This window comes from Chlorocebus sabaeus, chromosome 11, assembly GCF_047675955.1.
Source record: "Chlorocebus sabaeus isolate Y175 chromosome 11, mChlSab1.0.hap1, whole genome shotgun sequence".
Lineage (NCBI taxonomy): Eukaryota > Metazoa > Chordata > Mammalia > Primates > Cercopithecidae > Chlorocebus > Chlorocebus sabaeus.
Window position 1 is genome coordinate 4,902,077 of NC_132914.1, and position 26,190 is coordinate 4,928,266.

Below are 26,190 nucleotides of genomic sequence, written 5' to 3' on the forward strand. Positions count from 1 at the left end.
TTACATTTAAGGTTAATATTATTATGTGTGAATTTGATTCTGTCGTTATGATGTTAGCTGGTTATTTTGCTCGTTAGTTGATGCGGTTTCTTCCTAGCATCGATGGTCTTTACAATTTGGCATGTTTTTGCTGTGGCTGGTAGCAGTTGTTCCTTTCCATGTTTAGTGCTTCCTTCAGCAGCTCTTGTAGGGCAGGCCTGGTGGTGACAAAATCTCTCAGTTGTAAAGGATTTCATTTCTCCTTCGCTTATGAAACTTAGTTTGGCTGGATATGAAACTCTGGGTTGAAAATTCTTTTCTTTAAGAATGTTGAATATTGACCCCCACTCTCTTCTGGCTTGGAGAGTTTCTGCTGAGAGCTCTGCTGTTAGTCTGATGGGCTTCCCTTTGTGTGTAACCCGACCTTTCACTCTGGCTGCCCTTAACATTTTTTCCTTCATTTCAACTTTGGTGAATCTGACACTTACGTGTCTTGGAGTTGCTCTTCTCAAGGAGTATCTTTGTGGGGTTCTCCGTATTTCCTGAATTTGAATGTTGGCCTGCCTTGCTAGGTTGGGGAAGTTCTCCTGGATAATATCCTGCAGAGTGTTTTCCAACTTGGTTCCATTCTCCGCGTCACTTTCAGGTACACCAATCAGATGTAGAATTACATAGTCCCATATTTCTTGGAAGCTTTGCTAGTTTCTTTTTACTCTTTTGTTCTCTAAACTTTTCTTCTCACTCGTTTCATTCATTTGATCTTCAATCACTGATACCCTTTCTTCCAGTTGATCAAGTCGGCTACTGAAGCTTGTGCATTTGTCACATAGTTCTTGGGCCATGGTTTTCAGCTGCATCAGGTCACTTAAGGACTTCTCTACACTGGTTATTCTAGTTCGCCATTTGTCTGATCTTTTTTCAAGGTTTTAGCTTCTTTGCGATGGGTTCGAACTTTCTCCTTTAGCTCAGAGAAGTTTGATCGTCTGAAGACTTCTTCTCTCAACTCGTCAAAGTCATTCTCCGTCCAGCTTTGTTCCATTGCTGGCGAGGAGCTGTGTTCCTTTGGAGGGGGAGAGGCGTTCTGATTTTTAGAAGTTTCAGCTTTTCTGCTCTGTTTTTTTCCCGCATCTTTGTGGTTTTATCTACCTTTGGTCTTTGATGAGGGTGACATACAGATGGGGTTTTGGTGTGGATGTCCTTTCTGTTAGTTAGTTTTCCTTCTAACAGTCAGGACCCTCAGCTGCAGGTGTGTTGGAGTTTGCTGGAGGTCCCTCCAGACCCTGTTTGCCTGGGTATCAGCAGCAGAGGCTGCAGAACAGTGAATATTGCTGAACAGCAGATGTTGCTGCCTGATCGTTCCTCTGGAAGCTTTGTCTCAGAGGGGTACCTGGCTGTGTGGGGTGTCAATCTGCCCCTACTGGGGAGTGCCTCCCAGTTAGGCTACTTGGGGGACAGGGACCCACTTGAGGAGGCAGTCTGTCCATTCTCAGATCTCAAACTCTGTGCTGGGAGAACCACTACTCTCTTCAAAGTTGTCAGACCAGGGCATTTAAGTCTGCAGTGGTTTCTGCTGCCTTTTGTTTGGCTGTGCCCTGCCCCAAGAGGTGGAGTCTACAGAGGGGCAGGCCTCCTTGAGCTGCGGTGGGCTCCTCCCAGTTCAAGTTTCCAGGTCGCTTTGTTTACCTACTCAAGCCTCAGCAATGGCGGGCGCCCCTCCCCCAGCCTCCCTGCCGCCTTGCAGATCTCAGACTGCTGGGCTAGCAATGAGCGAGGCTCTGTGGGCGTGGGACCCTCCGAGCCAGGCGTGGGATATAATCTCCTGGTGTGCCATTTGCTAAGACCACTGGAAAAGCGCAGTATTCAGGTGGGAGTGACCTGATTTTCCAGGTGCCGTCTGTCACAGCTTCCCTTGGCTAGGAAAGGGAATTCCCTGACCCCTTCCACTTCCCAGGTGAGGCGATGCCTTGCCCTGCTTCAGCTCATGCTTGGTGGCTGCACCCACTGTCCTGCACCCACTGTCTGACAAGTCCCAGTGAAATGAACCCGGTACCTCAGTTGGAAATGCAGAAATCACCTGTCTTCTGTGTTATTCATGCTGGGAGCTGTAGATTGGAGCTGTTCCTGTTTGGACATCTTGGAACCACTGTATCCACCTATTTTTAATTCATTTCTAAAGCTGTAACTTACTCATACTAGCAGTAAGTCTGGTACTTCTTTCTTAAGACCCATCTCTTCTAATTAGCCAAGGATCCTGGGGGAATTCTCAGCCTCTATGGTTCAGCCCAATTTCTGAATATCAGTCAAGACAAAAGAGATGTCATGTGTGCCATTCAAAGGACCTTTGTCCATGGATGCAGTGATTTCCTTGCTGATCTGAATTCGTTCACAACCTCCTAAATACTTTGGTATATTCCCTAATCTCAGTAATGGCACCACCATTTACCTGGTCTTCTAAGCCAGAAAACTGAGGTTCACTTTAATTGTCTTATTCCACACCAAGTTTCCCTCTAGCTACTATTTCTCTCTTTTTCCATTTGCAGTCATTTTTCTTAAACAAATTGCTTATACCTGCGGCTTTCATTGATTCTCCTCACAAATGAGTATCATAGTACTTATTCTATGTACTCCTTTGGGCTTTGGCCTTAGTGTCACACACTTTCCACAACATTGAATCTTACTTGGTAGTCTTTGAAAACATGGCCAACTCTCATGATGACTTAGAGTTATCCACTGATCATCTAAAAGTATGAGAACCTTCTCTTCGCCCTCTTTTTCTATGCCAGACTTCCATTCCCAGGCTTTCACACTGAAGTTTCCCTTCTTATGTTCTCTGCTTAGCTCACCCCTCCTTCCCTGTTCATCACCTAGGCTCAGTTGGCATTAAAAAAAATTTTTTTGGAGGGGGTGCAGTAATATTTTATTTTATTTTATTTTTTCTTTTTTTTCTTTTATAAAATTATACTTTAAGTTCTAGGGTACAAACAACGTGCAGGTTTGTTACATATGTATACGTGTGCCGTGTTGGTTTGCTGCACCCATTAACTCGTCATTTACATTACGTATTTCTCCTAATGCTATCCCTCCTTCATCTTCCCACCCCATGACAGGCCCTAGGGTGTGATGTTCCCCACCCCGTGTCCAAGTGATCTCATTGTTCAGTTCCCACCTATGAATGAGAACGTGTGGTGTTTGGTTTTCTGTCCTTGTGATAGTTTGCTGAGAATGATGGTTTCCAGCTTCATCCATGTCCCTGCAAAGGACGTGAACTCATCCTTTTTTATGGCTGCATAGTATTCTATGGTGTATATGTGCCACATTTTCTTAATCTGGTCTCTCATTGATGGACATTTGGGTTGGTGGTGTTAAACAATTTAAAAGCAAAAAAACTCTGCTCAGATCTTTACTTCTCAATTATCAAAGTGGAATAAGATAGCCCGTGTCTCCTCCCCAATGCCTCAAACATCTATATGAAATGGAATATCTCTGTGCTTTGATTCCAACAAATACTGCTTTAAAATACTGTTATAACGAAATCCAACAACTTACCCTAATTTTTTATAGTGAAATTGTGTTTTATGAAGAATTGCTTGAAATAAGTAAAGCAGTATTAAGGCATGAACATCTGGTTAACTGGAAATATTTGTTTTAAAGGACTTTGGACTGCGGTGAGGGTGAGATGTCCTCCCTCAAAATAAAACCAACACAGATCAAAGAAAGATTAAATACAACATTGAAACTTGTATAAGTGGATATGTCATTTTCGTTATACAGGGTGTTTTAGATAATCGTTACAAAGAAAATACAAGATCTCTTAAGAGATGCTTATTCTTTGCTCCCACAAGGATTTGTACTCATTTTCACACAGAAGTCACTCACTCAGATTACTGAGCTAAGGAAGCAGTTTATTTTAATCTTCCAGGCACTCAAATACAATGGATTCCTTCGGTAAACAGTGGGTTCTCCACCCTAATTAGACAGGAGCATCACCGAGAGAACTGTGTGTAAAGATACTGAATCCAAGTTACCACCCCCCGAAAATCTTATTTTAATGGTTTTTGGTTGGGGAAACTTAGGCATTCTTAAAATTTTTTTTTTTTTTTTTGAGACGGAGTCTTCGCTCTGTCGCCCAGGCTGGAGTGCAGTGGCGCTATCTCGGCTCACTGCAAGCTCCGCCTCCTGGGTTCACACCATTCTCCCGCCTCAGCCTCCGAGTAGCTGGGACTACAGGCGCCGCCACCACGCCCGGCTAATTTTTTGTATTTTTAGTAGAGATGGGGTTTCACCACGTTGGCCAGGATGGTCTCAATCTCCCGACCTCGTGATCCACCCACCTCGGCCTCCCAAAGTGCTGGGATTACAGGCTTGAGTCACCACGCCTGGCCACTTAAAATTCTTAAATGCTCCGAGTGATTCTAAAACACATCAAGAATTGAGAATTCCTAGACCAGGCTTATCTGGAGAGACTCTGTGAGAAAAACAGGGTAGGTCCAGAAAGATAATTATTTACCCATTTCTTTAAAAATTTTCTCTGAGACAGATTTTCTAACTTTCTTTCTCTTTTCGGGGGAGGGAGGGACAAAGTCTCACTCTGTCGGCCAGGTTGGAGTGTACTGGCGTGATCTCGGATCACTGCAACATCTGCCTCCCAGGATGCTCACTGCAACCTCTGCTTCCCAAGGGAATATCTAATTCCTTTAGATATGCCAGCCCTGCTAACATCCTGGAAGCTGTCAAATTTTCCCATGGCCAATAGAAGGATTGGATTAAAATGTCCCTCAAAAATGTTGATGTGATGATGACCTGCCTCAGCCTTCCAAGTAGCTGGGACTGACTACACCAGGCACACAGCATCTGGCTAATTTTTGTATTTTTAGTAGGGACAGGGTTTCACCATGTTGGCCAGGCTGGTCTCGAACTCCTGACCTCAAGCGATCCACCAGCCTTGGCCTCCCAAAGTGCTGGGATTGCAGGTGTGGGCCACCGCACCCGGCCAGATTTTCTAGTTTTCTTCGGTATCTTATTTTAATGTTTTGTTATCTTAACAAAGAAGTTGTTAATGTCTATGAAGTTAAACTCTGTAATGTCCTCTTCATAAACATACATACATATAAATATTATTATGCTTGCATCATTACTGTAAAGAAAATAATGAATGCTATTACTATTTGGCCAAAGAATTGGAAGACTCAGAAGCAGGTTGTCCTAGATTATTGATGGTAAAAGTGAGAGCCAGAAACACAATCTCTTAATCTTCAGTTTATATTTCATCCAAATGAGTTACTTCTATTAGAAAATTGTGACAAAATCAATAGGATCTATTGCCTTATTTCAGTTATATGTAATTAAAATGCTGATAATTATGTACAAAAAGTACAGAAACTATGTGACCACTTACTCTTACTGAGGATAGGTTCTGAGATATGAGGAAAGCTCTTGATTAATTTATTGTTGTCTCCTGTATCCCCGTTTATCCCCCTCCTGCCCTGTAATATAAGGAATCTGCAATGGAAAGACACAGATAAAAATGAGTAATTTTACAGATGAAACTCATTGTTCTTATTCAAAATAATGATTTTGACTTATTTATTGTTTATCACATGCGCATTTAAGTAATGAGCTCAAAATGACATTCACATTTCATGAGTGCACATCTTATTTTTGATGCAGTCTGGCAGTTCCCACATGACAAAAAAGGTTCCACTTTTGGACCAATGATTTCTTAAATGACGACTGTTACTCCTCACTTTGAAATAATTGGTATACAGTCTTTTTAAACGACGAAGACCCTAAAAATTTTTAGCTTAACTTTAAACTTGCTCGAATAGGAAGCTGGAAGAAAAATAGCTGAAATGAAGAATAAGCACCCTGAATTTATGGAACTCAAAACACTTTGCATGCATCTTTGAGGACTTGAAAGAAATACACACCTTCAAGTTATAAAGGAAGTTCACAGATATCTTCCAGATTAATTAACTTCCTTGTTCTGGTTCTACTCAGACATTTCAGCGGAAGACATTAGAGCACTGTACTCTCTTCTTGAATATCCACCCAGCCCCCCAGTAATTGCTCTCTAAATTCTACCCTTACTTATTAGCCCAGGTCAAGGGATACCTTATCCATGAAATATTTTCTAGGTACCTAATGAATGTGATTGCTCCCTCATTGAGGTTTCCATCATATTTTGTTTCAACATGTACATTCTATCTGGTATTTTAATTGCTCCCCTATATTTAATCTTCTTTATTGGGTGACTTCATAAGGGGAGAGGCATTTTCCTACTCATCTTGGTATCCCTCATAGTAGCTAGTATCTTAAAATTGGAGCTCAATAATTATCTGCTGGAAGAATGAATATGCACATTCTGCCCATTTTCAGATAGCTCATTTTTTCTTTTGGATTGGAGAATCCAAGGACAAAAAAGAGATGGCTTGCTCAAATTTACTATGGTGGTAATCCATATATTCAAGACTTCTTGAAGCTTGACTCCTTTGGGAGATACAGTCACCCCACAGATTTAGTCAATGATTTACTAACAGACCTTCCTATTCCACTAGTGCAATAAATCAACATCTTAAAAGTGCTTTTGTATTTTTTTTCATAGAAAGAGTAACTACTAGTCAAAAATATTCAGCAAACACTTCACCTACATATGTTCTAATGTTTTAATTCTATTTTCTAGGTCCTATGTGTGGGTTTATCTGCATCATGAAGCTTGTTTTGGACTTTTACAACTTCCTAATTCTCCTAGATGATAGCATCTATAAAGAGGGACTTTAATACTTACTAATGATTACAACATTCAGATTTCTAAATCAATGTTTCTTATAATGAAGTGGAAAAGAAGATGGAAGATCTAAAGAGTTTAATGAAGTCAGTGAATGGATTCATAAATTACTATAAGTTCAAAAGTTGGTAAACAATATCCTGGAGTTAGGGTAGAGAACAAAAGAGAAAATGATACTTTGTGCTATCTATTAAAGATAAATAGACCTTAGAAACCATGTTTTCTAATACTCTCAGCTTATAGATTAGGATATTGAGGCTCAGAAAAGAAACACTAGAATCAGCGGATATGTTCCTTTAGATATTCCAGCCCTGCCAACATTCTGGCAGGTGTGAAATTTTCCCATGGCCAATAGAAAGATTGGACTAAAATGTTCCCCAAAGATGTCAATGTGATGATGACTTCAAGTTGAGGAGTGCAAATCTGAATGCCAATCATGAAGGGCATAAGCAACACAGGGGCTTGGTTATGGTGGTTATATCCTAGACCACAGCACTATCTCAAGGCAGTTTTCTCCTGTATCCATTTTAAGTGAGAGGCTCCTGTTTACCCAAGGTTCCTAAACTCATGTCAAAACTCAGATTGCAGAAAGCATAAGTAAAGCGCTTGCAGGGTTGCTAAGTACTTGATCAAGTTTTGAGGTTTATTCAACCAGGTTTTATTACTAGTTTTGAGAGGGAAGAATATGTTTCTTGTATCCATTCTCTTTCACTGCCTTCCTTTCTGTAAGTGCCTGCTACATCGTAGAATCTCAATAAACTTGGTGGCTGATTAAATCAGAGTTTCAATTGATTTTGTTTAAATAAAGGGGTGTGTGTGTGTGTGTGTGTGTGTGTATGTGTGTCTCAATGGCACTATTCATTGTTAAGCTTTCCAGTGGAACGTCTTTATTTTTACCTTCCCTAAGTAATAGCTTCTTCTTCTAGTCACTGTTAGTACGGATACTTTCACTACACAGCTATATAGATACTGCCCTTTCCCAGTTCTGTTGTCTAACCAAGGCTTCAGAAATAACAGTGAGAGGATAAAAGTGCATGAGAATTGGACTCAGGGTATACCAGTTCTATTTTGCTCCTGGGGCACTGGAAAGAAAATAAATTTAGGAATGGCCACACAATGAATAGGAAAAGTCAGTAGGGAGCCAAGCGTCTACCCTATCAAATGGGGAAGCAGGAAGTAAGACCCTTCATGTCTGCAAAAGGATGGCTGAGGAGATCTTGTCAAATCTGTAACAAAATCACAACGTCAGCAGCAAAGATGGTAGGTTTGACTTTAATGCTGCTGAAGGAGAGGTTCGTTTATTTCCAGAGGACTCAGAGGTAAGACTAAAATTGGCTGAACAGGCTGGGCGTGGTGGATCACACCTGTAATCCCAGCACTTCGGGAGGCCGAAGCGGGGTGATCACTTGAGGTCAGGAGTTTGAGACCAGCCTGGCCAACATGGTGAAACCCTGTCTCTACTAAAAATACAAAAAATTAGCAGGTGAGGTGGTGGATGCCTGTAATCTCAGCTACTCGGGAGTCTGAGGCAGAAGAATCACTTGAACCCAGGAGGTGGAGGTTGCAGCGAGCCAAGATTGCAGCACTGTACTCCAGCTGGGCAACAGAGTGAGACTCCATCTCAAAAAAAACAACAACAACAACAAAAAAAACCCAAAAAATTGGCTGGATGGAAGAACAATGCTAGGTTGAATATAAAAAGCTTCCTATCGCTTGTCACTGAATTCTCCCTTCCAACCACAGAGGACCAGAAAATGGGCTGTTTTATCAGTCCAGTAAGATTTCCTACCTCTGTAGCACTGGAATAGTGAACCACAGAAGACTCCAGAACACACTTTTAAAGTCAACGAAGATGCTGGGATGTTCTTGCTCAGCTCAAGATCTTGTTTCTTCCTGCGGCCTTCCATGTACCTCCCCCTTGCTGGGACCGGAGAGTGACATCAGAATCACAATTGGTGACATCACTGTCTCTATAGCAACAGTAGTGAGGCTACCAGAAAATGAATGGTCAAAAGGACAAAGAGGAGGGGTGAAGATATACTCCAGTTTGGAAGGACTGGGCTTTATTCTGAGTAATTCTCTCTTTAGAGCAGTGGTCCCCAAACTTTTTCAAACCAGGGACCAGTTTTGTGGAAGACAATTTTTCCACGGATGGGAGTGGGGTGGGAGTATGGTTTCTGGATGATTCAAGCACATTACATTTGTTGTGCACTTTATTTCTACTATTATGCCATCATATAGAATCAGTGGGAGCCCCGTTTTCCTGCAACTAGATGGTCTCATTTGGGGGTGATGGGAGACAGTGACAGATCATCAGGCACTAGATTCTCAAAAGGAGTGCACAACCTACACTTTTCACAATAGGGTTCAAGCTCCTGTGAGAATCTAATGCCGCCACTGATCTGACAGGAGGTGGAGCTCAGCTTTGTCACCTGCCCACCATTCACCTGCTGTGTGTCCAGGTTCTAACAGACCATGGACTGGTACCAGTCCATGGCTTGGGGGTTGGGGACCCCTGCTTTAGAGTGTTTAACATAGGCAGGGGAATACAGGAGGGGGACATTTTGCCAATGGATTCCACTTAAAGCAGCAGAGTAAGTATTATGTATTAACAAATCTAGAGGGCTGCAGAGGAGGATAAGAAATAAAAAAACTGAGGGTCTAAATTTTATGCAAATCCCATGGAATCACTTCATTTTGTCGGATCCAGCCAGGACTCTTCTTATTTATACACATCTTGCCTTTTGTAAAAAAATTATTTTTAGGATATTTTGCCTAAACTGACCATCTCTGGGTTATAATTTGTCTTAGATGCTCAGAGATACAATGACCCTAATTTATCTTTTGCAATGCCTGACCCGAGAAACTGTAGTGGGAAAAATCTTACCAACAGGCATTTGGTTAGCTACTCTTTCTATGCTTTATTACTGCATTCTCTGTGAAAATGTTTCCTCAGCTACTCTGTAATTAATGATTAAATATAGGACTAATATATAGTTTCCATGAAGCAAAAAGAACTTCCAAGCATGACCACGAGATAGTGATGAAAATTGCAATAGATTCAAAAGTGACTGGTTTATCACAGAGTTCCTTCAAAAAAGTTATTTATTGCTGGGTGCAGTGGCTCACATCTGTAATCCCAGCACTTTGGGAGGCTGAGGCAGGTGGATCGCTAGAGGTCAGGAGTTCAGGACCAGCCTGGCCAACATGGCAGAACCCTGTCTCTACTAAAAATACAAAAAATTAGCCAGGCATGGTGGTACATGCTTGTAATCCCAGCTACTCGGGAGACTGAGGCAGGAGAATCACTTAAACAGAGTGAGACTCAAAAAAAAGTTATCCATTGATGATCTTTTATATTGTTTCAAAAGAGCCTTTGTATTCTTTTCACAGAAAGTACAGCTACTAGTCAAATATATTTGTCAATATATCTCAGTTTCTGTTTTTCTTTTTTTTGAGATGGAGTCTCAACTCTGTTGCCCAGGCTGGAGGACAGTGGCACAATCTCGGCTCACTGCAACCTCCGTTTCCCAGGTTCGAGTGATTCTTGTGCCTTAGCCTCCCGAGTAGCTAGGATCACAGGTGCATGCCACCACACCCGGTTAATTTTTGTATTTTTAGTAGAGGCTGGGTTTCACTATGTTGGCCAAGCTGGTCTTGAACTCCTGACCTCAAGTGATCTGCCTGCCTCGACCTCCTAAAGTGCTGGGATTATAGGCATGAGCCACCACGCCCGACCTCTTCCTCTTTAAAATAATGGGGCTTGGCCGGGCGCGGTGGCTCAAGCCTGTAATCCCAGCACTTTGGGAGGCCGAGATGGGTGGATCACGAGGTCAGGAGATCGAGACCATCCTGGCTAACACGGTGAAACCCCATCTCTACTAAAAATACAAAAAAAAAAAATTAGCCGGGCGTGGTGGCAGGCGCCTGTAGTCCCAGCTACTCGGGAGGCTGAGGCAGGAGAATGGCGTGAACCCAGGAGGCGGAGCTTGCAGTGAGCCGAGATAGTGCCACTGCACTCCAGCCTGGGCGACAGAGCAAGACTCCGCCTCAAAAAAAAAAAAAAAAAAAAAAAAAAAAAAAAAAAAAATGGGGCTTGCTGAGCTCCTGAAATCTCTTCCAGCTCTAACATTCTAAGATTTTGATACTTCGGTGGTATTTGAATAGTACTGCATGGACCTACATATAGCACTTTGCAGGTGACAAAGCATCTTTGCATCCATTACGTTACCCAATTCTCATAATAATCTTTTGAGGTACCAGGGTAGGTTTGATTTACCCTGTTAGACAGGTATAGAAGCTTGTCCAGGTCACAACTAATGACTGATAAAACTGGGAATGGGATCTAGTATTCTAGGTGTTAAAAATCAGTGTTCTTTCAGCCGGGCACAGTGACTCATGCCTGTAATCCCAGCACTTTTGGAGGCCAGGGTGAGAGGAGGTCTTGAGCCCAGGAATTTGAGACAAGCTTGGGCAATATAGTAAGACCCCATCACTGAAAAAAAAAAAAAAAAGTCAATGTTGTTTTAATTACACCATGCAACCTTGAAACTAGAACTGAGAACATGAGGCAGTGTTTAACTTAGAGATTTTAAATTATATAATTGGCAGTGTTATACAGGAGTTAGCAGGTTGCTGATGACAGTCAGGATCTGTTGATCTGAATAAGGAAAGTATGTTAGTATCTATATTGGTCCCAGAATCAAGTATTAGCAAATTGTGTTAAGTGAACATAGGATGAGGCCAAGAAATATGACAGTGTAGTATTACTACTAAGCTTCTCTGATGAAATTCAAGGGTTTTTTTCTCTCTTCCAATTCAATTTGGTAGGCAACACTTTAGTAAACAGTAGGGGTAGGATACAGTGGAAACAGCCAAGATTTCAAGTCTAGTAATAAGCAGCTCCTACATCCCTACTCATCACAGGCCTTTTTGTCTATCCCAGAAACACATATTTTTCCCGAAAAAACAAAGCGATGGAAGGATTACCAAGCCTAGAAGAACCCGCCCTCCCCAAACTAGGTGGTTTTCTGATAAGCCTACAGTATATTTCACAGGATCACTGGTTGCTGTCTCCTACCCAGGAATCTGGAGAGGTTGATCAGAATAAAGTATTTTAAAATCCAAGTGCTTAGTCTAACCTGGAATTTCCTCAGTTTCTAGATGGCTCTTTGTAGAACAATGCGGATTCTCAAAGCAGTCCATAGTTAAAGAAAAAATTACAAACCATTGCGCTAGAGACAGCCATCTGCAGTTTCCCCTTAGACAGATATTCAGATGGCACACATGGCCACTAAATTTTACGTAATATTTCAGGAAGTTCACACATTTCCTGAAGCCCACTCATGAATCACACTTCTGGTTAAGAACTCCTAGATTCATATGCCAGGTGGTGATAAGTGCTTTGGTATATAAACTTAAACCAAAAATTGGTGGAATAATTACCACCTTGGATACGATGGTCAGAGAAGTTTTATCCGAAGAGGTCACTTTTGAGCAGAGACTTGAGCTGGTGCAGACACCTGAGTGAGCATTCCAGGAAAGGCGAACAGCAGGCGCCAGTGTCCCTAGGAGAGAATGTGCTTGGCGGGCTCGACGTACATTTACTTGGGACACACCCTATTTCGGTTTCTCTTCTCCACTTTTCCCCTCGTCCTTGTCCCCCATTTTCTCTCTCCTGGGCCCTGGACCTCCTGAACGCGGAGGGCTACGCCTCCTTTTTCTCCCGGACTCACCAGGGCTGCCCTAGCTGACATTTTCAGGGAACAGGAAACTGAGAGTCAGGAAAGGTGAGCTCTTCTACCTCGGGTCTTGCCATTCTGCACGTCCTGAGTCAGTCACTGGTTAACTCTGAACTTCAGGTTCCTCGGCAATTAGAGATTATAAACAAAGAGATCATCTATACAGCCTATTCCAGATCTGAGAGTCCAACAGCCAAGGTCTTTTCACTTCCTTTCTTCCCCCTCTCCTTCACTGTCCCTCCCTTCCCGTCTGCTTTCTTCTCCCAGCTTTCTTCTTAACCAACTAGCTACCCGAAACCATCCGTTCCTGGTTAGCGCCTGCGCAGACAGGCGTGGAAAATAAGTTTTGACCCAGCTTAGCAGTCGTAGTCAGCCGGGAGCGCTGGCGTGGGGGATTGTGGGAAAAGATGGCGGCTGCCGCACAATCCCGGGTTGTCCGGGTCCTGCCAATGTCACGTAAGTGTCACCCGGAACGGCGGCCCCTGATCGGGATTCCGAGACGGGGATCTAAGGTTTTGGGAGTGGCACCGTGCTGCAGCGGTCACGCCGACTTCCTAGGCACTCTGGTTTTTCTGGGTTTGGAGCTGCCTCTGTCTGGTTTCTCCTTTTGCTTTCCGCTTCCCCGGCTTACATACTCAATTATGCACCTTGGGAGGGGACAAAAGATCTTAAACAGCTGTAAGCGAAGAGGAGAATGCGGGGGACACGTTAGAGATCGAGAGAATCAGAATTCTGATATGGTTGAAAGGGTTTAGGGTTATGAGAAATATTTGTATGGGGCGGGGGGAGAAATGTGTAAGGGAGCGGAGAAAACCGGCTAGTGGCGAGAGGTTTTCTTGAATTGATTTTATGACCTTGTGCAAACCCTTAATGGGTCTCAATTCATATGAGCACAATGGAAATGATAATATTACAGTACCAGGGAGTCTCTGATAAGATTAAATGAACTAATATTTATGAAAGCATCCTTTTACCCAAAAGCATCTCTACGGATGTAGAATGTGTTGGGCCTAGTGCGTTGGGGTCTGGGGGGAGAGAGTGATGTTTGAGGAGAAGAATCAGGAGCTTGGTGGAAAGGAAAGTGAAGAAGAATGAAGGCTATGTTAGAATTTGGTAGCATTATTTAGTTTCCCTTCTATTCTGATTGGATCTGCCCCACTCCTCAAATTGAAAACATACATTTGTCCTTCCACTCACTAAAAAGCAAGGACATTAGAAATACGGTTACACTTCATCGTTATTCTTTCACCCTCTACTCTTCCACAAACATATTCCAGTCAAACCCCGAGAGTTGTATTTTTTTCTTAGTGTGTTTTAGTCGTTACAGAATATCATTTGCTTTCAAAATTGGCTCATATCAACTACTCGTAAAGCTTTATAAAAATTAGAAATGAGGACTGGTTGTAGAGCGATTGAGTCAGAATTTGTGAGATTAGCTCCTTGCATCTTAAATTTTTAAAAGCACCAGAGATAGGTTTGATGTTCAGCCTAAGGCAAGAATTAGGAGTGTTTAGAAGATCTTTTTTTTTTTTTTTTTTCTCCCATTTTGGGTAGAACTCCTGCATACCACTGGGAAGGTGGTGGTGCACATCACTTATAGTGGATGGTTTTGTAGTCACAATGTCTTTGCAAAGGCATTTGCTGGTTCTTGTTAAACAGTTACATTTGTATGACATAATGTAGATTGTGAATGATAATCACCATTTATGGAGTACCTGCTATCTGCAATCTCCAGTTCTAGGTATTTTTATTAATTTTCTCTCTTAACTTACTTTCCTCTGACTGACACCATAGCTTGTGTTCTTAACCACTCTGTGTTATTATCTGGTAAATTAAGTTTTTGAGTAAATTCTGGAGAGGCAAGTCTAGTATGTAACATAATCCACACACTATAGGACAACTGTATATAGTTAAGTGTGGCAAGACTATTAAGTATCACAGGAAATCATAAAAGGGAAAGATTAGTATCATTTGAGGTACTGAGGGATGATTGGAAGACCAGTGGAGAATTGTAGTGCTCCCACTGTTCTCTTTAGGGCTGTTATGATCTGGAACGTCCTCTGGCAAAGACAAGTGGATGAGAATGGAGTCATGAGGTATTCAAGAGGCAGTAAAATGACTACCTGTCTATCTGGGGTAGTGGAGAAGGAGGTTGAATGTGTTAGATGGGATCAGACAATGGAGACCTTTGAAAGCCAAGCAGAGTTTAGACCAGTAGTCTCCAAAGGGAGTTGTGCAAGAGGACCTAATAAGTTATGGAAATATAATATTAGAACTCCTAAAAACTGTTTTCTATAGTAATAATAGCCAACACTTACGTAGTTTAAACTGTATGCCAGACACTATTCTAAGTAATATATGACTTATAATGTGTATATCATATTGGTTCTACATAGAACATGCCTATAATTTTAAAAATAAATACTTAAAAAAATGCAGTAGGCAAGCAAATATGTCTGGACTATTGGTTTGGATATTGCAGTAGGAAACTAATGTAGGATTTTAAGCAGAGAAATATAATGAATATATAATTAATAAAGAATATTGTTCTTCTAATAGTACTCATTATAAATGGAAGAAAGTGGAGAGGCTGGAACCAAAGAGAGTAATAATTTATATTTATTGAGCACCTACTATTTGCAAGGCATTGTGACAGATGCTTGCCCATATGTTATTAAACATCTCATCATCTTGCCCATATGTTGTTAATTCTCATCAACCCTTTACACTGTGAGCTTCATGAAGCCAGGGTTTTGTATTTTACTATGATAGTCACAGTTTCTAGAATAATGCTTGGCCCATAATTATTAAAAAACCAAATAGCCATGTGAGGTTAGTGTGACATTACCTTCAGAGAAATTTGAAAGTAATAAAAGCAACTATTATTCATAGAATGCTTAATGTGCTCTAGGTAATGTGCTACATGGTTTATGTATGTTTACTCTAATCCTCTTAACAGTCCTTTGAGTTATTGATTCCTTAACTCAAGTAATTCTTCCCAGTTCATTGACTCTGCCATCTCTTCCCTGTCTTATCCTATCTTCTCACTTCCTTACTCATCACTCTTACCATTCCCTTTAATGCATTCTCACCTCCCCAGCCCAACTCCTGTTGTTGTGAAAAACATTGACCCTGATTAAACAAAACTTTCCACGTAATTTGCTGCCTGCCACTGAGCAGTAGAGAACGGGGCTAGGGAAAACTCCAAACTAACTGGCCTTATTTTAAATTCATGAATACAAATCTCAGATAGATTTTCAGTGCCACATTTTTCTAGGAAATTTGGTTTCCTTGTCTTCATAATCATTACTTAACATAGCCAGTTTCCTAATACCTCTAATATGTGCTTTGTCTCATTCTCAGTTTTATAGAGAAATCAAAGGAATCAGATGAGAACAGTCATTTTCCCATCATAAACTCTAATAGTTGATATGTGATAATTCTTTGCCTTTTCTCTTGTTACAGTGGGTGAGCTCCTTCTGTTCCGATCTGTGGCCAGTTCCTTCACTTTGTATTCAATCTCATCCTCTCTCAACTATTCAATCCCTTTCCTGAATCAGGAATTTTCTCCCTCTACCATGGAAATCATGTCATTTCCATCAGCACTTAAATGTTAACTCATATTTCAAACAAACAAACACACAAACAAACTTGTCCTTGTCCTTGTGTTTCTCTAATCCCATTTCTCTTTCCTCAGAAGGATTATCTATCTCCTCATCTACTTCCTTGCCTCACAGCCTCTCTTGTTTGCTCCAGTCTGGCTTTCAGTCCCACTAATCCAATAGCATCGCTCTTAGTTATGCCACCTACAGCCACATCCTCCAGTTTCGGTGGTCCTCCGTCCTCTTCCTACTTCACTTTCAGCATTTGATAAAGTTAACTCTTCTCTCCTTGAAACAGTTTCTTTTTTTGATTTTCAGATTCTGTTTCCTTCTGGGTTTTTCTCCTACCTTACGGACCTGCTTTTTAATCTCCTTTACTAGCGTTTTGGGCTGGTCACTAACCTTATCTATAAAGTGATGATAAAGATAGCATTAAAAAAGATAATACCTATGCAGCACTTAGAATAATGCTGGACACCTGCCAAGAGCGCTGTAAAGTTAGCTGTTAATATGATGTTATTATTTTGTTATATGATGTGTGTGTATGGCCCATGATGTTTACTTTTAATTTCTGTCATTATCAGTGAGCTAGGCTATTTCTCCTTTTCCATACTTTTGGATAGGGAAGAACAATGGCCTTTGGGGAGATTGCCACCTGTAAGTCATACCTAGAAAACAAACACAGATTTTCTAAAGAAAGTCCTATTTGTGTCTTTCACCTCTCCCAAGTATACAAAGCACGAATGCTAAACTCCAAAGTTTATTGGAGCAGAAGTGCGTTAGCACTTTAAACCTTTTTGTTTCTACTTACGTGAAAGTTGAGCAGCTAACTCTAAAATTCTACTCGAAGGATTTAGAAGTAACTTGAAAACTGGAGTATATCCAAAAGAGATTCGCATTCCTGCCTTACGAAGAATACTTGACAGGGGATGTTTAACCTGGAGAAGAAAATATTTAGTGGGGATATAATTGCTACACTTAATTGTGGAAGAGGGATTAGACTTGTTCTTTGTCATTCCGGAGGAACGCGGGGATAAAAACTTCTGGGAAGCAGTCACTGATTCGCCTTGTGGTAGAACTTTCTTTCTGTTAGAATGGCTCAAAGCAGAATGGGCCGCTACAGACAGTAGTGAGTTTCCCAACTCCACAGGTGTTCAGGCAAAAGCCAGATGATTTCTTTGCACACATGCTATAGAGAAGATGTAAGCATTGGTGCATGAACTTTGAGGGTTCATTGTAGTATCAAGAATCTCAGTCGCTGAAAAAGAAGTGGTGGAATGTTTGACAAATCTCTTGCTGTTAAGCTTTCTAAAAGTCAGAACATCTTTTCTCAAGCACTTCACTCCTTTTATCATTATTTGTGAAGTTCTTCAGTGGTTTTATAGTAGGTCTGAACTATTGAGCTGCATTCCTTTTTTTTTTTTTTTAATGTTCTGTGCTAATAATCCTCTGCTTCCAACTAATATCATCAACTTTGTTTTTCGTTAGTCACCAGTTTCAGATTCTGTTCGAGGAGAGTCTTTGGCTGTCGCCCTGTCCTAGGCTTATTCATTCTACCTCTGCATTGTGATATGTTTCTCATGGGATTCCATCCTTTCTTTTTTTTCCTCTTTAAGACCTTTCTCAAAACATGTTATCCAGGAATCCTTCCTCATGGTAATGTGACTTATTGCCCCTTTATTACATATTCTCAGTTCCTTTTACCATATAGGCTTATACTTTCCTACTTTGTGACTGTTTAATGTGTTTTTTTAAAAAATGTGACTTATCTTCTTAGGTAAGTTACATTGTATAGGGTAGGGAATATATTTCCTCATGTCCTGTGGATTCTATGTTGTAGTAATTTGTGTTTATTATTGCCCTTGATACTTAAATTACTAAAGTACTGATTGCAAAATAATGTTACAAGTTTTTTGGGAAAGGAGCTATTTGTGTTCACAGTTTTAAACATAATAATATTTGCCATGTTTGTATACTTTGGGGTTTTGTTTAAGGTTCTGCCATTACTGCAATAGCCACATCAGTGTGTCATGGCCCGCCCTGTCGCCAGCTTCATCATGCCGTCATACCTCATGGAAAAGGTGGACGTTCCTCAGTCAGTGGGATCGTGGCCACTGTGTTTGGAGCAACAGGATTCCTGGGGCGATACGTTGTCAACCACCTTGGTAAGTAAAGTTGTTGAGTTCATATGCTCCGTTGTCATTGATCAGGATTGCCTGATGAGAAGCGTGAGCTGTGATTCTCTTTGTCTTAACGGTATTATGAATTACTCGTATCTTGGATGCATGTAATCTTTATTTGTTGTGACGTTAAGAGCACACTCATGTTCCTATATAGGAATTATTAAGATAGAAATAAGGGACTCTGAAAGGCTATGGCATCTTTAGCATGGCAAGATATTCTTTTCGTCAAATATAATATCAATTCACATACCATACTAGAATTTAAATATTTACCAAGTCACAATTGTATAATATATCGACATTATGTTAATGTTGATCCTTTTTTCAATCCATTCTCTTTTAGGACGCATGGGATCACAGGTAATCATACCCTATCGGTGTGATATATATGACACCATGTACCTTCGTCCCATGGGTGACCTGGGCCAGCTTCTATTTCTGGTAAGGGCCTTTATGAGTGATTGAAGTTGACAAATATAAATTACTAAGATCATTTTTGGGAGTGAGAGGCAGTATAATAAAGCAGTAATTTCTTCCCAGAATGGACCAAAGGCATCCTCTATTCCCAGGTCATTCTTTCAGCTAGGTTCTGGCATCTCCTTTGTCATGCAAGCTGTAGATTGGCCGTTGGCAAACGTTTTCTGTGAAGGGCCAGATAGTAAATATATCTGGCTTTGCAGGTCGTACAGTGTTTGTCATAATTACTCAGCTCTGCCTTTGTACCTGGAAGTAGCCATAGACAATATGTGCACAAATGGGCATGGCTGCATTTCAATACAATTTTGTTTACAAAATGAGGCTGCAGGCTGAATTTGGCCTGTGGACTATAGTTTGTCAATCTGCTGTAGACCTGTGCTGTCCAGTGTGGTAGCCACTGGCCACATGTGGCTACTGAGCACGTGAAATGTGGCTAGTCTGAATTGAGATATGCTGTACATATAAAATACATACCAGATTTCAAAGACTCAGTATGAAGAAAAGAATATGCAATTCATCATCAATAATTTTTTATATTTGTTACATATTAAAATAATATTTTAGACATATTAGGTTAAATAAAATATATTATTAAAATGAATTTTAGTTGTTTCTTTTTTGCTTCTTTGCCTCATGTTATATTTCTATCGGATAGTGCTCTATAAACACAAAAAATTCACAAATAGGGTGTATCGTAACTTGATTGTTTAGTATAGATTTAACTTAGAACAGTCCTTTCTGAGCATTCCCTTTGTCATTCTTTAATCTACAGGTTCTTCCTTTAGGCCAGTAGTTGCCAACAGGGTGAGGCAGGGGAAAGAGGGTAAAGGAGGGCCATTAAGGGAGGGTCTAATGGAACTCTTTGGTTGTCACAGTGATTGGAGAGCCGTCCTGATTATTAGGTACAGGCCAGGGATGTTAAATATCCTACAGAACACAGGACAGTCCCTTTCCACAAAAAGTTGTGCTGCCCCGAATGTCTGCAGCCAAGCTATTGATTGCTATACTGTTTGGGCCTTGATGCTTCAATCTACTGATCTTATAGCTGACTTCCTACTTGTATTGTCCTGTAAGGAATGGAGTTATACATTTTCCCTTTTAAAAAATATGTGCTAAACATCCTTACTATCTCTAGTAATATTCATACAGATTATTTGTAATCCATTCAAATTTTGATTTATTTTCATTTCATTTTCACGTTTTCATTTATTCTTGACTCATTGTTCACAAGCTAAGTATAATACTTATATCAGAAATTTCTTATTTCCAAAATGTTTTTCTTCTCCAAAATCTTACTATTAAATATCTTCTTGGTATTAAAGTTACAGAGGCTTAGCTTATTCCTAGTTCTTCGTGCCTTAAGTTTGTTGGTCACCTTGTCAGAGCCTCACAATTGAAGTATTTAAAAAGCGATAGGTGAAAACTTTCGAACCATTGGAATTAAACCATATGACACCTATTCCATTATCTTTGCAGAGGTTTATTTCCTGAGTGTCTAACATCGACCTGTGCTCTGAGCATGTTTGGATGAGCAAGACCACAGGGAACTCAGAGGCTTATATGTTTAGAGTTTATGTGTTTATTTCAGAGAAGGACTCTTTGGGGTGTCTTTAGTCTTTGTTTGCAACTGCTGTCTGAATGGCCACTTGGTTTACCCACCTGACTGTGTGCCCTTGGGCCTTATCCCTGAAAATTTGGTTTTCTTTTATTACATCACTCACTGCTATAGATTTTATGTGTATTTCACTTAATCGTCATAGTAACCTCATTAGGTAAGATGTGTTTTCCAGTTTTACATGGGGCTTGAAGAGATAATTTGTACCAAGTTAGTACATGGCAAACTGGGATTTGCGTTTCTGTCTGTTTGATTCCAAAGCCACTTTTCTAGACTGTGTCTTTTAACCTACTTTCTAACATCAGTCCTAACTGGTTCTTCCTGCTGGGGCTTCATCTTTTTGTTGTTGTATCTGATTTTATAGTTTGTTTTTTCTAAATTAAACAGACATTTTAGTTCTCTCTCTCTCTCTCTTTCATCCCCACTTTCTTTCTCTTTTCCCTTCTTCCTGTGTCTCCTTCCCATTGCACTGACCCATGCACGTGCACTTATTTCGTGCTAAGAAATTCTTGTTAATTGTTATCTTCCATTGAAATGCTTATAGAAACCTGCCCTTGGCTCACCCTGAAGTTTTAGGTAGTTCCCTTTGACTCTTGTTTTTATGTTGTTAATGTAGGAATCACTAGATCTGGGGTTATAAAAGAGGAAAGAATTAAAAGGAAATAAGTAAGAAAATAGTCATGAATCTCCCCAACTAACACTGATCTTTAAAAGATACTCTTCCTATCTTCAGTCTGTAAGTGGTTGCTGTCAAGAAGGGAAAGTCTCTTATCTCCCAAATGATCCTTGCTTCTTTGGCTGTATTTCAGAATTGGAGACTTGGTTTACTGGGTTTCTTTTCAAACTTAGTAAGGAGTAGTTGGGTGGACAAAAACAAATATGCTCCATTAAAAATCAATAGCCTCCTTTTTAGCTCTGGCATTTGATTACCTGAGTAAAGTGTACTTTTACCTGTTTGTCTCCAAAAGAGTAAGGGAATCAGCAGGGAGTTTGAGACATCATTTCTCTTGTAATAAGTGGAGCTTGTATGAAATGGCACCATCTTATGACTACAGCAGGTGGCCCACTTTGAAACTTGCGTTGAGGAGGCTGCAGAAGCGTTGAGTGCTGAGGTATACCTGTATGTTTTCATCCGATTGCTTTCTGCTATTACAGGAATGGGACGCGAGAGATAAAGATTCTATCCGACGAGCAGTGGAACACAGCAATGTGGTCATCAATCTTATTGGACGAGACTGGGAAACCAAGTAAGTCTTTGACTCTGGTTTCTTCTTTGCTTTAGTCTTTCTTAGGGTTTAATAGACCTTTACTGGACACCTTCTATGTGCCAGCTACCACAGTGACATTTTCAATTAGTGAATAAGGGTTGGTTGAACAATCACTTGCATACCCAGTGACAGCCGTCTGGTATAAGTCAGCAGTGTGATATACGCCCATAAAAAGCCAGTAGGTGGTATTGGTATGGCTGGTGTTGGTCCTGTGCTTGGATTAGTCCCTTTGAGATGGGGTTAGGAAATAGGATTTTGCCTGTTCTGCTGTTTAGCAAGCTGAACATTGGTTGTTCTTGTGTAGACAGTGTTCTAGATGTCTTTTCTGTGTTGTTAATTGAAGATGACGCGAGGACTAATGTGAACAGTTCTTTGTGTGGATTGTTTGTTAACAAATAATGTTTTAATGCTATAATCCACAACACTTTGTTTACACCTCTTCTTTTAGCATTAAAGTTTGACTTAGTTTTTTAATATATGTCTTTCTCATCAAATATTTTATAAGTTCTTTGATGCATTGGGGGTCTTATTCAACTTTTTGTCCCCCCTATTGATTAACATAGTATGTCGTACAGAGTAAACAATTAGTTAATATTAATGAAATTGTTGACTGACTTTTTTTAGTTTCTTTTTTTTCCCTTGTGGGAAACAAAGTCCCAGGGGTAAGAAGTGATTCCTAACACTTCAGCAACCAGTACAGCCAGGTTTCTTTAAAGGGCCTCAGCCTCAGGATTCCTTGATAATGCAGAACATGATGTATACTGGATTTCTAACTTAGAGTAGGCCTTAAATGGTGTAGAGTAATGACAGTGCGCAGAGCTGTCAACTTTTTTTAAAAAATAATTTTGGCTTAAAAAAATTTTTAAAAAAATTTTCTTTAGAAATAGAGAAAGGGTTTTACAGTTTTGCCCAGGCTGGTCTAGAACTCCTGGGCTCAAGTGATGCACCCACCTTGGCCTCCCAAAGCACTGGGATTACAGGCATGAGCCACCACACCTGGCCACATTTAGCTTTAAGTTAAATCATTGCTGTTTAAAAGTTTAAGTAATAGGAATTTCAATACTGTTATGAAAACCAACTTATCACATAAAGCTTTGAGATCCTGTGTCTGGAGTTCTTAACCAATTCTTTTATTTTTTTTCTTCCAGAAACTTCGATTTTGAGGATGTTTATGTGAAGATTCCCCAGGCAATTGCTCAAGTGTCCAAAGAAGCTGGAGTTGAAAAATTCATTCATGTTTCCCATCTGAATGCGAATATTAAAAGCTCTTCTAGATATTTGAGAAATAAGGTAAGTAACAACTTGATTTGGGAAGTGGTTCACAGAGCCAGAGTTTCTTGGCCCATTTGAAACATGATTTCAGTGAGAAGGGTTTATCATCAACATATCTAGAATTAAAAGGTTTTCTGATTCCCTGTATCCAGAACTAGGGGTGTGTGTATGTGATATTTTGACATTTTGATTGATTGGCTTCTGTTTGCAGGGAACTGTGTTAAGGGGCTTCAGAGTTGGTAGACTATGTTACTATTGGCATTCAGATACTTAAAGTTTCTTTGGGGCATCACTGAATTATACAGAAGCCATCACAGATTTCTGCCAAAGGAATCATACCTGTGTCATCTACCATGGTTAAAGGACCATGTTTCTTTCTCACCCCTTGCATTGTAGTGGTTTTATGCCACTCTTAAAGAGGCAGTGTGAAGGCTCAGAATGACAGGGATTAATATTTGCCAGGGAAGATGCCTATTCACATAGTACTTATGCTCCTTTTACTCCCAGAAATGCCATACCTAGAGACTGACCGCTGTCGTTTGGTGTCAGTCTGTAACCTAAGTGAAACACGTTCATTGTTAGGGACTCAGAAGGGCTATCCGCGTCTGACAGTATGCTTAACATTTGGATTCTGCCATATGGGAGACTGTTTTGAGTCATACTGATAAGGACAACAGAGTTCCTTGATAATGGTTCCACATTTTTGACTCGCCACATTAATTTACTGGATAAACTATTCATTAAGCACCTACTATGTATCACATGTTGTGTTAAGCACTGTGGCTACAGTAGTAAATGGAGAGAAAATAAGAGATTACTTGTGCCTGCCTCTGCCCAAACATTCATAAAATCATCAGAATTTCATGACTGTTTGGAAGGAAATGGGAGGTGTCAATGGGGAGGAAGAGAGAAGAGTCAAAGATGTCCAGCCCTCTGGCTGAAGCCACTGGCTAGATGATAGTACTGTTGAATAAGATGGGAAATACTTGAGAGGGACTAGGCTCTAGGGCAGTGACTCTTAGCCTTAGTTGCACATTAAAACCACTGAGGGAGCTTTTAAAAATTCTGATGCCTAGGCTGTGCCGCAGACCAATTGAAACAATTTCCGGGGTTGCAGCTTCAGCACCAGTATTTTTTAACTCTCTCTAGGTGATTCCAAGGGCAGCAAAGATTGAGGAGCACTATTTGACTTGAGAGAATGGAAGATGATTGAGTTTTGGACTCATGTTTCAGGTGCATTTCAGATGTGTGTCAATCTTCCAGGTAACTGGTATGTAGGGTCAGAAGAGAGGTCAGAAGAGAGGTCTGGGTTGGAGACAGAAATGTGGGAGTTACCAGCATTTCTTGTTAATTGAAGTAATGAGAGGGGTTAAGATGGCTGAAGATTGAGAAGGGAGTTTCAGATTGGGCCCAGAACATACCAATGGTTAGTAATCTGGTAGAGAAGGAAGCACGTGCAGAAACCCTAACCAATCAAACAGAAAGACTAAGCACGACATGATAAGGCAGAAGGGAAACCAGGAGAGTACAGTGCTAGCGAAGCCATGGCAAGACAGTCTCACAGGAGGAAGTGAATCCTTATGAATGCCATTGAGAAGTCAAGCAAGATGATAACTGTAAAGTCACCTTGGATCTACTGACTTGGAGGTCATTGATGATCTTATCAAGAATAGATTCAGTGCAAAGGTTGGAGCAGAATCCAGAATGCGGGTGAGTGAAGAGTGAGTTGGAACTGAGGAAGTGGGAATGGTAAGGGTAGGTACGTTTTCAGGTAGCTTGACTGGCAAGAGGAAGATGAAAGACTGAGAGGATAGAAGCTGCAGGGGGCTGTGGAGTTGCTATTTTTTTTTTAAGGTAGAGGATCTACATTGTTTAAATGCTGATAGGGAGATGCTGGTAAAAAAAGTGAAGCTGAAGGTGTGGAAGAGACAGTAAATTGCACAGGTTCCTGAGAAAGTGAAAGGACGTGAGCTCTAAAGCATTGGAAGTGGCACTGTTCCTCCCATCAGGTAAGATAGAAGGAGAAAATTGTGCTTTATATACCAGAGTTTGTAGATTTAGTAGTGAGAGCTTGAGGTGATTTTTCCTCTACTGTCTTATATTTTGTTTTTTATTAGAAGGCGAAGTCATTAACTGGAAGGAAGAGAAAAGAAAGGGATGTCTGAAATTTGAGTAGAGTAGAAAATGTTTCAGATTGTCTCATGGGAAAGTAAATTAATTAGAGGAAAACACGATTTTTGGGAAATGTTGAGGGCCCGGTTAAAATTGGAGGCATGAATTTATAGTGGTACCAATTCATGATTTTTATTGATTTATTTTCCTGCCAGCTGCTCAAGGCAGTGGGAGTGCATGGCCCAAGGGAGGCAAATGGAGTTCTTCTAGGATTAGAATTTTGTCTGGTGGCTAGAGTAAAGGACAAAGGGATAAGGTGGTTTACAATATTGGCAAGAGAGTGATGAGAAGATGGCCTATGGGACCTAATCTGGAATTCAGAGGGGAGGACAGGAACAGTCAGAAGAGCTGATACAGGGGAAGCAGATTCAATGTACTAGAGTTCTTGAGAAGGTTGAGAAACAGGTATTCTGGGAGCAGATGAACAAAGAACAAGCAGGCTGGAAATTGTAGGAAATGGACATCCAAGAGTAGGATGTCTTCATGTAATACCTCAGAAGAAGAGCAGTTCCAGATGTTGATATGGTAGTGGTGAAACTGAGTTAAGAATGGTAGAGGTGGAAGGAAGAGGAGGTCATTGCAGTTGAGCAGCTCAAGAACCTGAGAAGTCCAAGCCCACTTGGACGTTGATGTCCCCCCAGTGGTGGTGGAAGTAGAAAGGAAGACTGAATTAGGTGCTGATGTCTTCATCGAACAAGAAGGCTTGCCTAGGAGACTAGGAGATGATAACAAGTAAGGAAGGTACAGCAATTGAGATCAGGAAGATTAGTGACTCTACCCCCACCTCCTTTGGCTATGTAGGTACTGCTGACACTTCCCTTATTGTAGCCCACTGCCACCATACTGTCCTTTTCCTAGCAGGCTGCTAGGTGGTTGCCACAAACCAGAGAATCTGTAAATCGAAGGAAAAATGGAGGCTGAAAAAATTCTACTTTGATTTTTCTCTTTCTTCAGTGTAAGCTTCCCTTAAAATAAAAAAATAGGGAGAGACCCAACCAAAGCTGTAAGGTGCAGGACATTTTTGTGGATTATATTTTTTAAAAGTTCTGTGTAACTGAGTTTTATGAATTACACGATTACCTTTATCTGGAGGAAAA

General features: G+C 40.7%; 2 protein-coding genes across 7 annotated transcripts in view; one reads left to right on the forward strand and one right to left on the reverse strand.

The window, feature by feature from the left end:
• AKAP3 (A-kinase anchoring protein 3) overlaps positions 1–12,807 on the reverse strand; it is a 40,959-nt gene extending 28,152 nt beyond the window's left edge. Inside the window, exons 1-3 of one of the 6 annotated variants that reach the window (XM_037988389.2) lie at positions 12,567–12,807; positions 8,553–8,684; positions 5,375–5,478 (exon numbers count right to left, since the gene is read on the reverse strand). The gene's annotated coding sequence lies outside the window, so the exon portion shown is untranslated. Of the gene's footprint in view, positions 1–5,374; positions 5,479–8,552; positions 8,685–12,211 lie in introns of all 6 variants that reach the window. The other 5 variants (XM_037988387.2, XM_007967300.3, XM_037988393.2 and 2 more) reach the window with 5 other exon arrangements.
• Positions 12,808–12,834: 27 nt separating this feature from the next.
• Positions 12,835–26,190, forward strand: part of NDUFA9 (NADH:ubiquinone oxidoreductase subunit A9) — a 38,069-nt gene continuing 24,713 nt past the window's right edge. Inside the window, exons 1-5 of the mRNA XM_007967301.3 lie at positions 12,835–12,960; positions 18,101–18,271; positions 18,633–18,730; positions 21,537–21,628; positions 22,798–22,939. Of these exons, the coding sequence (XP_007965492.3) occupies positions 12,912–12,960; positions 18,101–18,271; positions 18,633–18,730; positions 21,537–21,628; positions 22,798–22,939 (552 nt within the window). The 5' untranslated portion in view covers positions 12,835–12,911. The remainder of the gene's footprint in view (positions 12,961–18,100; positions 18,272–18,632; positions 18,731–21,536; positions 21,629–22,797; positions 22,940–26,190) is intronic.